The sequence below is a fragment of the Acinonyx jubatus genome, chromosome B4, assembly GCF_027475565.1.
Source record: "Acinonyx jubatus isolate Ajub_Pintada_27869175 chromosome B4, VMU_Ajub_asm_v1.0, whole genome shotgun sequence".
NCBI lineage: Eukaryota > Metazoa > Chordata > Mammalia > Carnivora > Felidae > Acinonyx > Acinonyx jubatus.
Genome location: NC_069387.1, coordinates 97,184,371 through 97,199,825, shown reverse-complemented (window position 1 = coordinate 97,199,825; position 15,455 = coordinate 97,184,371). Strand labels below are relative to the sequence as shown.

At 33.2% G+C, this 15,455-nt stretch overlaps 1 protein-coding gene across 1 annotated transcript in view; it reads right to left on the bottom strand.

The window, feature by feature from the left end:
- Positions 1–2,865: 2,865 nt before the first annotated feature.
- GLIPR1L1 (GLIPR1 like 1) overlaps positions 2,866–15,455 on the bottom strand; it is a 36,132-nt gene continuing 23,542 nt past the window's right edge. Inside the window, exons 4-6 of the mRNA XM_015063674.3 lie at positions 8,029–8,117; positions 3,108–3,134; positions 2,866–3,019 (exon numbers count right to left, since the gene is read on the bottom strand). Of these exons, the coding sequence (XP_014919160.3) occupies positions 2,928–3,019; positions 3,108–3,134; positions 8,029–8,117 (208 nt within the window). The 3' untranslated portion in view covers positions 2,866–2,927. The remainder of the gene's footprint in view (positions 3,020–3,107; positions 3,135–8,028; positions 8,118–15,455) is intronic.

The following is a 15,455-nucleotide window of genomic DNA, read 5'->3' as shown; positions in this document are numbered from 1 at the left end:
TTTGAAAAGGCCAAACCCAGAGGAGTTTGTCTTGTAGTTGCAAACTGAGTGAAATAGGAGGGTTATTTAAGGTCACAAAAGATCCTGCTCAGAGTAAAAGAACTGCTGTGATGTCAGGCCTCCCAAGATACCCTATGAAGAGTCTGTGGTTGTGATCATAAGGAATAGAAGAAACAATTCCTTGACCGAGAATTTTTTCTTCTTGCCAATGAAGGAAAGCCCCACTAAGTAAGACAGTGTGTACTCCATTTATCCAGCCTCAATGTAGATAGAGAACTCTGCCAATAGAGACCCCCTTTTCTGAGAAATCCCACTACTTACAAGTTCCTATAGCAGAGCCAACTTAATGTTCTGACAAATATTTCTTCAAAATCAGTGAATATGATTCTATAAAAATTCATTTTTTTATGTGTTCTGTAGAATTTAAGTTAATCTGATTTAAGGAAACAAGCTTTTGGATGAATAAGGTATCTGCAGAAGGAGGTGATTATATTAAAAATCAGAGGATAGTTTTAATTATTTATGAGAAAGTTCAATTAAAAAAATCCATGAGGGGGGCGCCTGGGTGGCTCAGTTGGTTAAGCACCTGACTCTTGATAATGGCTTAGGCCATGATCTCATGGTTCGTGGGATCTGTGCTGTCAGCACAGAGCCTGCTTGGGATTCTCTCTCTTCCTCTCTCTCTCTGCTCTTCCCCTGCTTACTCTTTATCTCTTTCTCAAAATAAATAAACGTTTAAAAAATCCATGAAGGCAACATAATAATAATACAACAGATAGTTAAGTGTATGTGTATGTGTCAGTTTACCTTTAGTGTATTTCAAACTGCATAATTAATTATAATTAATTATATTAATTATATAATATAATTAATTATATTAATTATATAATATAATTAATTATATTAATTATATAATATAATTAATTATATTAATTGTATAATATAATTAATTATATTAATTGTATAATATAATTAATTATATTAATTGTATAATATAATTAATTATATTAATTGTATAATATAATTAATTATATTAATTGTATAATATAATTAATTATATTAATTGTATAATATAATTAATTATAATTAATTATATAATATAATTAATTATATTAATTATAATTAATTATGGATTTGAATCTTAACAATGCAATAGTTAAACAAACAGCAATAGTTTACTAAAAAGATAATGATTCATTTAATAGTTTACTAAAAAGATAATGATAATTCATTTTTTTATTTGATAATTTATTTTCAAACACATGATGTCAAATAGCAGTGTGATGGATAATTTTATGTGCCAGTGTGGTTAGACTATGGTGGCAAGTGTTTGGTGAAACACTAGTCTAGCTATTTTTATAAAGGTATTTTTTAGATGTGATTAACTTTATAATCAGTTGGCTTTAAGTAAAGCAGACTACCCTCCATAATGTGAGTGGGCTGTATCCAATCAGTTGAAGGCCTTTAGAGCAAAGACTGAGATTTCCAAAAGAATGAATTCTGCTTTTAGATTGCAACATAGAAATCTGCCTAATTTCCCAGACTTCAGGATCAAGACTGCAACAGCAACTCTTACTTGCCCTGCCAGCTTGTCCTACAGATTTCAGAATTGCTAGCTACCCCAATTGTGTAAGCCAATTTCTTAAAATCTCCCCTCTCTCTTGGTCTCTGTCCCTGTCTCTGTCTTCCCTGTTGGTTCTGTTTTTCTGGAGAACCCTGACTAATACAAACAGATTTGAAATATAAGATCACTTTGCTTTTTTTTTTTTTAAAGAATAGCAACAATCATCCAGCTATATGGAGATTCTTAGGTATTTGGCAATATAAACAACTATTAGTCATGTTAAAAATACATTTCAAAATGGTTTTTAATACCTATAGCTGAGGAAAGTCAGTGGTTGCTTTAGCTGAGAAGAAAAAGATCTAGATAGTTTAGTCCACAGGAGTGAACAATTCAACATAACTGATTTGTAAAACCGAATTAATTGAATAATTTTTTTTTGTCTTCAGACAAAAGAAATGCTGCAATTGACTAATTCTTTGGTTTGTAGAAGTGTTGTTAACTGTATACTACAGTTGTATAGATTTAAAAAGGTATATTATTTTATACAGGACACATTTTAAAATAAAATCTCTAAGGGCTTAAAATTTAATCAATTTCCCTTTTAGTTTAATCTGTTCTCATCCATTTCCCTAACTATTGATTATGCCCATAATATGACATTATACACTATCTGATACTTTCCTTAATAACATTTTGTTTCTGAATAATGTTCATGGTATTCTTAAAGAAAACTACTGGTGTATGAGGAAAATATCTAATATCTGAAATGTTCTTTAAGTCTACTGTAACTAAAATGACAATCTAGAAAATTAGAGAATGGAACTTTTTTGGTCCAATGTAAAATTGTAATTTTTATTTTTTATTTTTATTTTTTGTTTTCTGAATATAATCGGTTGTCACATTGGCTTACATACAACATCCAGTGCTCATCCCAACAAGTGCCCTCCTCAATGCCCATCACCCATTTTCCCTCTTCCCCACCCCCCATCCACCCTTAATTTGTTCTTTGTATTTAATAGTCGCTTGTGGTTTGCCTCCCTCACTCTCTGTTTGTATCCATTTTTTTTTCCCTTCGCTTCCCCATAGTCTTCTGTTAAGTTTCTCAAGATCCACATATAAGTGAAACATATATCTGTCCTTCTCTGAGTGACTTATTTCACTCAGCATAATTTTTTTTAAAAAAACTTTTTTTTTATTGTAACCCTTCTATACTACAATACGCTTTTGTTAAAATCAGACATTAAACTCAGATAACAGACAAAAGTGTAGAAATTTTAAGAATTAAACTGATGAGAGTTACATTTAGCCATAAACTATTCATTTATTGTCATGTCTGAGAATTTTTCTTGTATGTAAATGATAATTAAAATAGTCTCAGAAGAACAGAAACTAGGCACAATGAATTACATGATATCTGCTGAGGTGCCTTCCCTTGTGGACTCCAATTTGGATATTCTGTCAATAAAACACAACAGTTAAAAGCTCCATTTAGTTTCAAGGGGAGGAAGTAATTGAATCAATATTGAAATAGTTTGATACGTACTTTCAGGCTTATCAAGTTCTTTATTACCTAAGATAGAAAAATATTAGAGAATTAAAGACATTCACTTGCTTTTCTGGCCTTTTAAATAAGATAATAAACTTAGGAAACTTAGTTTAGCTTTAAACTTAGTTTAACTTAAGAAAATGAAAGCTTCCTCCCCCAATCCCACAGTGGTTAAAAATCTATATGGTATCCCTGCCAGCAGTCATGTCAACAGATATTTCTAGAGCAGCTCTCATGTTGAAGGCAAAAAAGCCTAAACTCAACAAAACTATATAAAGGAGTTGACTTTACTTGTGGCACTCTGCCATGTCCTTTATTCCCTGAAAAAGAATGTAATTCTTTCATGTTGACTTTTTAGTACCCAGAGCCCTCTATTAAATATTTCATTCCTTTCTGGTGTGGTTCTTGTTCCAAAATTTGCTCTATGTCTTTCCCTCATCATTTTTTCTTTTCCCTGTCTTTAACAAGATCCTGCATTTTTTAGGAATTCATTTGTTTATTTTTTATTCATTCATTCACTTTTTCAGTGTCTACTATGTATCAAACATAATTATAGGCTTTGGGTATAAATAGTTATCAGGAAAAAATAAAGTTTCCTTACAGAAAAGTAAGGGTTGAAAAATCTATCATCAATTTTAAAATAAATAAATAAAAATGAATAAAATTTATCATTGCAGAGCGTGATTAGTGCTATGAAGAACACAAACTAGGTCAAATGATAGAAAATAATGAGGCCTTAACTATAATAGTAGCCAAAGTTTATTGAGAACGTCTTTAACTTGGGGACAAATCACTCACCTTCTGAGTTAAGCCATCTGACTCTAAGACCTATACATTTAGCCCTTATGCTATATCTCCTCCCGTCTCTCAAAAAGGAAGTCAGCAAAACTAAAAATTGAGTTTATATAAACACTGATCAACATAAAAGAGAAAAGGCACAAATCAAAAATCATAGGCTTTAAACAAGTGGAAACCAGAGCAAAGATGTTAATTCTTTCCCAATTTATCTATAGATTCAATGTAATTCCAACCAAAATTTCAAGGTCTTCTGTGGAATTGATAAGCTTATCCTAACATTAATTTGCAAGAGCAGAGGTCTAAGTAATTTCTGAATAATTTAGAAAAGAAACAAGTTGGGAAAACACCTCCTACCAGGCAGCAAATATTAACATAGACTTTGAGGCTGTGTGGTGCTCTCTTGGAGACCCATTGTTAATAACTGCTGGAATCTTGGGATGTAGAAATGTATGACAGACAAAAGTCCTTATTAAGCACAACTAGAAAATCCAGATAAAGTACAACAAGAAAGTGTTTAAAAGCCTCAGAGATTTCCTAAAGCAACAAAGACTGGAGGGTCAAGATTTTAGAGCTGTAGATCCACGGAGAGATGGGCTGGTGTTATGAAAGCCGTTTTTTTCTCTGGAGCCATTTGTTCATTTGAGGCATAGGTATAGAACTAAAAATCTGGGCTTTGCCCAGGCAGAGGTTGATGTTTGGGAAATAGAACCAGCAGAACTTTTGTTAGTCTTGTAAGACTAGAGAGAGAAAATTGGAGAATTGAGTAGTTCAAGATCCAGGTGAAAGGTAAAGGTGGAGGAGAGGAAATGAGCCAAAGAGATGGCCATTTTGTACTCAAACTATTTGTTTAATTTGGAAGCTATGAGGGGCAGGAGGCTAAAATCCTAGGGTGAAATTCTCTGGAAAGCAAAGCAGATTTTTCAGTAATTTCAGAGTGCTAAAGCAATAAGCATTGGAATATAGAACCCATTAGGAAAAGGCAACATTGAACACACCAGTGTCTCAGTGGAAAGTCCTAGAAGTCTACACCCTTAGAACAGGGCCAAACCCTTACATGAATTCTAAGCCAGAGTTGACTAAGTTGTGTTTGAATTAAGGTGAACAACCCCGACTCTTTCTGTTCAGCAGAGGAAAAGGAGAACTCTACATTTTTGTTTTACACGTGTTGTTAGATGTTTAAAAGAAACTTAATAGGCGTACACCAAGTGTTTTTGTAATGTACTGCTGTGAAGCAAACTTCCCGAATTAAAGAGCTTAAAACAATAACAATTTGTTATTATTTCTTACAATTATCTGGATTGGCTGGCTCTGGCAGGCAATTATTCTGCTCCATATAATGTCATCGGGACTCAAAGACATAGCTGCCTATAGCTGGAGTGCAACCGGGGTTGAAACAGAAAGATGATCTGTCCTCTTCCAAGGCTTTTCTCAGTGTGACCTCTCCAGCAGGAGAGGACGAATTTCTGGAAATGCTGGGAGCGTCCATCAGAACAAAAACCTAAGTTGCCAAGTCTCCTCTAAAGGGTAGGCCCAGAACTGGCACATCAAGGCCTTATTCAAGGGGAGGAGAAATAGTCTCCACTTTTTTGGGAGGAGTGGCATATGTATAAGGAGGGGAGGAATCATTATTGGCCATCTTTAAAGACAATTCACCACACCAACAAACAGAGCATATTACCAAAACCAAGAGAAAACAAAACAATCTTGGAACTAGAAACAGAACCACAGGTGATCCAGATGCTGGAGATTTCAGAAAGAGGATGGAGTATTTGAGGGTGGTGTTCACGGAGCTTAGTGTTTCAAAGGGAGGATACTAAAAAATGGTAGGGGAGAAAAGGAAGAGCCAGAATGATCATGCCTGGGCTTGTTGATCTTGGAAGACAGTCATATTTTTCTCTAATTGGAGTAAGAACAAATTGAGGAATTTTAAGAAAAGTGGTTTGGGGGCGCCTGGGTGCCTCAGTCGGTTAAGCATCCAACTTCGGCTCACATCATGATCTCACGGTTCGTGGGTTCGAGCCCCACATCGGGCTCTGTGCTGACAGCTCAGAGCCCAGAGCCTGTTTCAGATTCTGTGTCTCCCTCTCTCTATGCCCCTCCCCAACTCATGTTCTGTCTCCCTCTGTCTCAAAAATAAATAAACATTAAAAAAAAATTTAAAAAAAGTGATTTGATCTCGATTTTCTGTAAAACAATTTGGCGAAGAGGAGAAGTTGGAAACTACTAGTTCAGGTGAGAAATAACAGTGGCCTAGATACTGGACAGGAAGGAGAAGTAAAAAAAAAAAAGAGAGAGAAAGTGCCAAATTATGGAAAGAGTCCAAATGTCCATCTACTAATGAATGGATAAAGAAGATGTGGTATATGTATATACATATATATATATATACACATACATACATACACATACACACATATATGTATACGTATATACATATATATACATATATATATTTATATACACATATATAATGGAATATTACTCAGGGATCAAAAAGAATGAAATCTTGCCATTTGCAACAACATGGATGGAACTGGAATGTATTATGCTAAGTGAAAAAAGTCAGTCACAGAAAGGTAAATATCATATGATTTCACTCATATGTGGAACTTAAGAAACAAAACAGATGCACATAGGGGAAGGGAAGGGAAAATAAGATAAAAACAGAGAGGGAAGCAAACCATAAGAGACTCTTAAATACAGAGAACAAACTGAGGCTTGCTGGCCGGGTGTTGAGTGGGAGGTGGGACAAATGGGTGATGGGCATTGAGGAGGGCACTTGTTGGGAAGAACACTGGGTGTTAAATATGTAACGGATGAATCACTAAATACTACTCCTGAAACCATTATTACACAATACATTAACTAACTTGAATTTAAATGAAATTTGAAAAAGAAGAGCGATACGTATCATTGTTATTTTTATGCCCTTTTAATTAAAAAATATTAATTTTCAAATAGGAGATATATAATCAATTTATGTTTTAAACTGCTTTGAATGAAATTTAAAATTAGAGGGGCCATACTTCCGACTCATTGTTTAACTGAAGTATAATATGAATATGGAAGTATGCGTACCTCATAAATGGAAAGATTGATAAATTATTACAAAGTGAACAGATGTAGATCACCATAGCATAGGTGTAGAAAGTCATTCTTGCATCCTCTTCTACTCAACTAACTCCTCTTTCCTCTCTAAAGGTAACTATATCCTGACTCCAAATGCCAAAGGTAGGTTAGTTTGGCTAATTTTTGAACTTTATATAAATGAATCATTTAATATGCATTCTTTTTGTGTCTTCTTTTGTGGCACCAAATCCTCTTCTCTTCCTACTCCTCTCCTTCCTAATCCCCCTCCTCCTCACAATTTTCAGGTCATCTCTCTTCCCCTGTTTCACTCAAAATTCTTTTTCAACCCAGAATATAGGCACTTATCCTTAAAAAAAATCTCTGTTGTGAGAACCAAAAGGCTGATAATGGAAGATAAACATAGTAGCTTTAAATTGCAATTCATTTGGACATCGGTTAATGCATTACTTCTGAATGAGCCACTATTTTAACAATAACTAATAAAAGGAGGTGATTAGAAGCAAATACAAATATACCTCAACGAATAGTTGTTTTGAGTATAGTAGCAAACTGGATCATACTTATATCTTACTCCTTTCTGTCCTTTAGCTTGAAAGGAAAAATGATCAGTGAAGAAAGGAGGGATCATCTGAATTTAAATATGATAATTAGCTCATGGGACGCCTGGGTGGCTCACTAGGTTGAGCTTCTGACTTCAGCTCAGCTCATTATCTCACAGCTAGTGGTTTCAAGTCCCGCATTGGGCTCTGTGCTGACAGCTCAGAGCCTGGAGCCTGCTTTGGATTCTGTGTCTCCCTCTCTCTCTGACCCTCCCCCACTCATGCTCTGTCTCTCTTTCTCTCACTCTCTCAAAAATAAACATTAAAAAAATTTAAACATAATATGACGAATGATTTATATCATCATATAGCAGCAATCAAATCTTGTCAATAATTCTCTATACACTTGAGGATCCAAATTTTAAAATACAATTAATTCATGGAAACTTTGCTCTCAGAATAAAGTGAATTTTTTTTTCCTTTTTGCTTACGGCAGAGCTTGTTTTCACAGGTTTCTTCTTTTGCACACAAAGAGCAGGATACTCCTCTAGTATAAGGGGGCCTATTTGGAAAATTTCCTCTGTAAAAAAAGAGAATCATTGGTTAGCCAAAGGGCTATTAATTTCTCTAAATTTGTGCATGAATTTATGCACGTTGTTTTGGTCACTCACTCATGAATGTTTAAAAGGAAAAATAACAATTTTTGTCCCAAGTTTATGCTCCTTTATTTTGTAAAATGAAACCATTAGAACTGTTCTTTACAGATGTCCCTAATCCACACAACAGTTACATTCTTGAATATTCTCTAGAATACAAATTAGGTGTGAATCCATTATAATTATGCATGGGATAGCCACAAAGTTTTTGTAGTAAACACTGTGATTATCTCTTGATTTTATAAATGGAATAAATACAATTTAAATTGCAAGTGGAAACATGCTTTATATACAATACACTGGTTCTTAGTTCAGTTTGATGAGGTACCAAAAAGATTTGCAACTATTATGCCTGCTTTTCAGTAAGGTAAATTGTTACATTTAAGAAACCTCTTCTCCACCCCTCACCCATCTCTGTATCTGTGGAAGACTTTGAAAAGTATTACGTACCTAGAGTACACAAAGAAAAACATTAATAACATGAGTAGTAGTATTCCATTAAAGAATATGCTGCAATTTATTTATTCATCTGTTGATGGACATTTGGGTTATTACAGATTTTGACTATTACAAATAAAGTTACTGTGCACACTTTGAACATTCTTCTACAAGTCTTTATGTGCACCTACATTTCCTTGGATAAATACCTAGAAGTGAAATGAATAGATCATGTGCTAGGTGCATATTTAACTTTTTATGTAACTACCACACAGGTTTTACAAAGTAGTTGTAACACTATATCTTTACCAGCAGTCTTGAGAATTCTAATTGCTTTACTTCCTTGTCTGGATTTGGATTGGCCAGTCCTTAGCCATTCCAATTATGTAGTGGTATTCATTGTAGTTTTAATGTGTGTTTCCCTAATGATTAATGATGTTGAGAATTTTTTCTTGTGCTTATTTGCCATCTGCATTTCTTCCCTGTTAATCTTTTGTCCATTTAAAAAAAAATTTTAATTTTAATTTTTCCTAATATTGAATTGTGAGAGTTCATTGCATATTCTCAATATAAGACCTTTATTATAGATGCTTTACAAACATTTTCTCCCTGAGGCATGTTTTTTCATTTTCTTACCAGTGTCTTTGAAAAACATTAATTTTAAATGTTAATTAAACCCAACTTATCAATTTGTTCTTTTATGGATCATGGTTTTGATGTGATAGCTAAAAAAAATTGGGGGCTATCTTAAGGTCACAAAGGCTTCATCTGTGTTTTCTTCCAACAGTTTTGGGTTGGAACATTTAAGTCTATGATCCGTTTTGAGTTCATTATTATAGGTTGCGTGTTTTGTAGATCTAAGTTTATTTTTGTTTGTTATATATGGATGATAAACTGTTCCAGAACCATTTGTTTAAAAATCTTTTTTACATTGCATTGTCTTTGTGCATTTTTGGAAAACTAGTTGAACATATGTGAACAGCCATTTATGGGGTTTATTTCTGAACTCTACATTCTGTTCCACTGATCTATTTAATTTTACATTAATATCACAATGTTGTGATTATTCTAGCTTTAATAATTCTGGAAAACATAATGTTAGCTCTACAATTTTTTTCAGCATTGATTTGGCTATTCTAAGTCCTTTTTGTTTCCATAAAAATTTTATGATCAATCTGTCAATTTCTACAATAAAAATCTGGAATTTTTATTGGGATTGTACTGAATTTATAGGTCATTTCAGTGAAAATCGCATCTTGACAATATTGAGTCTTTTAATCCATTAATAGGGTATAATCTCTCCCATTGTTTCTTTGTTAATTTCTGTCATGAATATATTTTTTTAAATGTTTATTTATTAATTTTGAGAGAGAGCACATGCACATTGCACAACCAGGGGAGTGGGAAGAGAGAATTACAAGCAGGCTCTGTGCTCTCAGTGCAAAGCCCAGTGGGGGAGCCAATCCCACGAATGGTGAGATCATGACCTGAGCTGAAATCAAGTGGGACACTTAACCAACTGAGCCACCCAGATATCCCTGTCATGAATATTGTGTAGTTTTCAGTGTATAGGTCTTTTGTATCTTCTGCCAGATTTATCCCTAGATAATTTATATTTTTGATGCAGTTATAAATGGTAGTTATTTTAATTCAATTTATGATTGTTTATTGCTAGTATATGGACATGTAATTGAGTTTTTGTATATTGATCTTATATCCTGAAAAATTGCTAAATTTACTTAATAGTTTTAGAAGAATTTTCATAGATTCCATTAGATTTTTTTTATATAGACCTATAGACCAGAAGTCAGCAAAGTATGACACATAGGCCAAATCTGGCCTGCTTTTGTGTAGTCCGCAAGCAAAGAATTTTTTTTTTTTAATTCTTAATGGACTTTTTAAAACAAAATAAAAACAAAGATGAAGGTAACAGAATGTATATGGCATGCAAAGCCTAACATATTTACTCTTTGGTACTTTGTGGAAAAGTGTTTTACTATTGGTATAATATTATATATAGGTTTTTCACAGATGCCCTTTATTAGGTTTAAGAAGTTCCCTTCTGTTTCCAGCTTGCTGAGAGCTTTTATCAGGAATGAATGTTTGGCTTTTTCTCAATCTGTTGAGATGATCATGTGATCTTTATTTTTAGGTTGATTTCTATGGTGAATTACAGTGATGGATGTATTTAGAATGCTACATCACCCCTATATTCCTGGAATAAATTCTATTTGGACAAGGTGTATTATGCTTTTACTATATTGTTGGATTCGAATGCTAAATTTTGTTTATAATTTTGTACCTATGTTCATAAGAGATACTGCTCTGTGGTTTTCCTTGATTTCATTTATCCTTTGCAATTTGTGTTCCTGGAGGAACTTTTCCATTTCATTCAGGTTGCTTCTTGATTAACCCTACTGTCATTTTGAAACGACCTTCTTTATTTTTGGTATTATTCTTTGCTCTATAATCCACATTATCTGTTATTAGTATAGATGCTGCTGCTTTCTTTTACCTAATATTAGCATAGTAAACCTTCTCCATTCTTGTACTTTTAATCTATTTTTGTTTGTTTTTTGATTTATTTTAATTGTATTTATGTATGTATGTATATACATATTTATTTATTTATTTAAATTCCAGGTATAGTCAACATGCAGGGTTATATTAATTTCAGATGTATAATATAGTGATTCAACAATTCTACAAATTACTCAGTGTTCATCATGAAAAGTGTACTCTTTTAATTCCTTCCTATTCCCATTCCTCCACCTACTTCCCCTCTGGTAACCATTAGTATGTTCTCTGTTGTTAAGAATCTGTTTTTTTGGTTTGTCCCTTTTTTTCTTTGTTTTCTTTCTTAGATTCCATAAATGTGAAATCATATGATATTTTTCTTTCTCTGGATGACTTATTTCACTTAGCATTATACTGTCTAAATCCATCCATGTTCTTGCAAGTGGCAAGATTTTATTCTTTTTTATGGCTGAGTAATATTCCATTATATATATATGGCTTCTTTATCCATTCATCAATTGATGGACAGCTGGGTTGCTTCCATAATTTCGCTATTGTAAATAATGCTGCAATAAACATAGGGGTACATATATATTTTTGAATTACTGTTTACATGTTCTTTGGATAAATACCCAGTAGTGGAATTACTGGATCATATGGTAGTTCTGTTTTCCACAGTAGCTATAGCAGTTTGCATTCTCACCAACAGTGCATGAGGGTTCCTTTTTCTTCACATCCTCACCAATACTTGTTGTTTCATTAGTTTGTTATATTAGCCATTCTGACAGGTGTGAGGTGATACCTCATTGTGGTTTTGATTTGCATTTTCCTGATGATAAGTGATGTTGAGCATCTTTTCATATGTCTGTTGGACATGTGTATGTCTTCTTTGGAGAAATGTCTATTCATGTCTTTGACCCATTTTTATTTTTGTTAATGTTTATTTATTTTTGAGAATAAGAGAGTGCGTGCAAATGCACACACAAGCAGGGGAGGGGCAGTGGGTAGGGGGACAGAGGATCTGAAGTGGGCTCTGTGCTGACAGCAGAGAGCCTGATATGGGGCTAGAACTCTAGAACTCACAAACTATGAGACTATGACCTGACCTGAAGTTGGATGCTTAACTTACTGAGCCACTCAGGTGCCCCTGTTTGACCCACTTTTAATTGGATTATTTGTTTTTGTGTGTGTGTTGACTTGTATAAGTTCTGTATACATTTTGGATACTAATCCTTTATCAGATATGTCATTTCCAAATATCTTTCTCCCATTCAGTAAGTTGTCTTTTAGTTTTGTTGATTATTTCCTTAACTGAGCTGAAGCTTTTTATTTTGATATAGTTCCAATAGTTTATTTTTACTTTTGTTTCCCTTGCCTTGGGAGACATATCTAGAAAAATGTTGCTATGACCAATGTCAGAAAAATTACTGCCTATGTTCTCTTATAGGATTTTAATGGTTTCATGTCTCACATTTAGGTCCTTAATCCATTTTAAGTTTATTTTTGTATATGGTGTAAGAAAGTGGTCCAGTGTAATTTTTTTTTTTTTTTTTTTTTTTGCATGTAGCTGTCCAGCTTTCTCAGCACCATTTGTTGAAGGGACTGTCTTTTTTCCATTGCATATTCTTGCCTTCTTTGTCAAAGATTAATCGACCGTATAATCATGGGTTTCTTTTGGGGCTCCCTATTCTCTTCTATTGATCTTTGTGTCTGTTTTTGTGTCAGTACCATGCTGTTTTGATTATTATAGGTTTGTAGTAGATCTTGAAATCTAGGATTGTGATACTTCCATTTTTATTCTTTTTCAAGATTGCTTTGACTATTTGATATCTTCTGTGGTTCTGTACAAACTTTAGCATTATTTGTTCTACTTTTGTGAAAAATGCTATTGGTATTTTGATAGGGATTGCATTAAACCTATAGATGCTTTGGGTAGTATAGACATTTTTAACAATACTTGTTCTTTCAATTCATGAGCATGGAATATCTTTCCATTTATTTCTGTTGTCTTCGATTTCTTTCATCAATGTTTTATAGTCTTTCACCTCCTTGGTTAAATTTATTCCTAGATATTTCATTATTTTTGGTGAAACTGTAAATTGGATTGTTTTCTTAATCTCTCTTTCTGCTACTTCATTATTAGTGTATAGAAATGCAATGAATTTCTCTACATTGATTTTGTATCCTGCAACCTTACTGAATTCATTTATCAGTTCTAGTAGTTTTTTTGGTGGAGTTTAGGGTTTTCTATATATAATATCATGACATATGCAAATAATTAAAGTTTTACTTCTTCCTTACCAATTTGGATGCCTTTTATTTCTTTTTCTTCCTGGTTGCTGTGTCTATGTTGAATAAAAGTGGTGAGAGTGGACATTCTTGTCTTGTTTCTGATCTTAGGGGGAAAACTCTCCGTTTTTTACCATTGAGTATGATATTAGCTGTGGGTTTTTCATATATGGCCTTTGTTATGTTGGCATCTGTTCCCTCTAAACCTACTTTGTTGAGGGTTTTTTATCATGAATGGATGTTGTACTTTGTCAAATGTTTTTTCTGCATCTATTGAAATGATCATATGTTTTTCATCCTTTCTTTTATTGATGTGATATATCATGTTAATTGATTTGTGAATATTGAACCACCTTTGCATCCCAGGAATAAATCTCACTTGATCATGGTGAATGATTTTTAAATGTATTGTTGGGTTTGGTTTGCTAATATTTTGTTGAGAATTTTTGCATCTGTGTTCATCAGAGATATTGTCCTACAGTACTCTTTTTTTGTGATGTCTTTATCTGGTTTTTCTATCAAGGTAATAGCCTCATTGAATGAATTTAAAAATTTTCCTTTTTCTATTTTTTGGAATAGTTTGAGAAGACAAAGAATTACTTCTTTAAATGTTTTGTAGAATTCACCTGTGAAGTCATCTGGTTCTGAACTTTTGTTTTTTGGGGAGCTTTTTGATTACTGATTCAATTTCATTGCTGATAATCAATCTGATCAAATTTTCTATTTCTTCCTGATTCAGTTTTTGTAGGTTATATGTTTCTAGGAATTTATTCATTTCTTCTAGGTTGTCCAATTTGTTGGTATATAATTTTTCATAATATTCTCTTAGAATTTTTTATATTTCTATGGTATCATTTGTTATTTATTTTCTTTCATTTATGATTTTATTTGAGTACTGCCTCTCTCTCTTTTTTTTTTTTTTCTCAATGAGTCCAACTAAAGGTTTATCAATTTTGGTTATCTTTTCAAAGAACCAGATTCTAGTTTTATAGATTTGTTCTATTGTGTGTCTTTCTTTCATTCTTCTTTTCTTTCTTTCCTTTTTTTTAGTTTCTATTTTGTGTATTTCTGCTCTAATCTTTATTATATCTTTCCTTCTGATGTTTTGGGGTTTTTTTCTTTTTCTTTTTTAAATGTTTATTTATTTATTTTGAGAGAGAAATAGAGAGTGTGAGTAGGGGAGGGGCAGAGAGAGAGAGGGAGAGAGTCCCAAGCAGGCTCCAAGCTTAGCACAGAGCCTGATGCGGGGCTTAATCACACAACCCTGGGATCATGACCTGAGCAGAAATTATGAATCAGATGCTTAACCAACTGAGCTACCCATGTGCCCCTGTTTCTTTTCTTTTTGAGCTCCTTTAAGTAAAGGTTAGGTTATTTATTTGAGATTTTTCTTGCTTCTTGCAGTAGGTTTGTATTATTATAAATGTCTCTCTTAGAGCAGCTTTTGCTGCATCCCAAAGGTTTTGGACTGTTGTGTTTTAATTTTCATTTGTCTCCATGTATTTTTTGTATTTCCCCTTTGATTTCTTATTTGACTCATTTGTTGTTTAGTAGGATATTATTTAACCTCTGTATATTTATGTTCTTTACAGACTTTTTCTTGTGGTTGATTTCTTGTTATTTCTGTCTTTATATTTAAAGTGTGCTTTCATAGGGGTGCCTGGCTGTGTCAGTCAGTGGAGCATGTAACTCTAGATCTCAGGGTTCTGAGTTAGAACCCCACATTGGGTGTAAAGATTACTTAAAAGTAAAATCTTAAAAGAAATAAAATGTGCTCCTGCAGGCAGAATATAATTGGTTCTTGAGTTCTTATCCAATCTTGCAATCTCCTCCTTTTACTTTGGGTATACCATTTACATTTGATGTGATTATTGATTCAAGTTAGGTTGAGGCTATCATTTTATTTATTCTGTTTGTCTCATCTGTTTGTTATTCCCTTTTCCTCTTTTTCTGCCTTTCTTTGTATTAATTGAATATTTTGAAATCTAATTTTACATGCTTTGCTGGTGTCTTTGCTA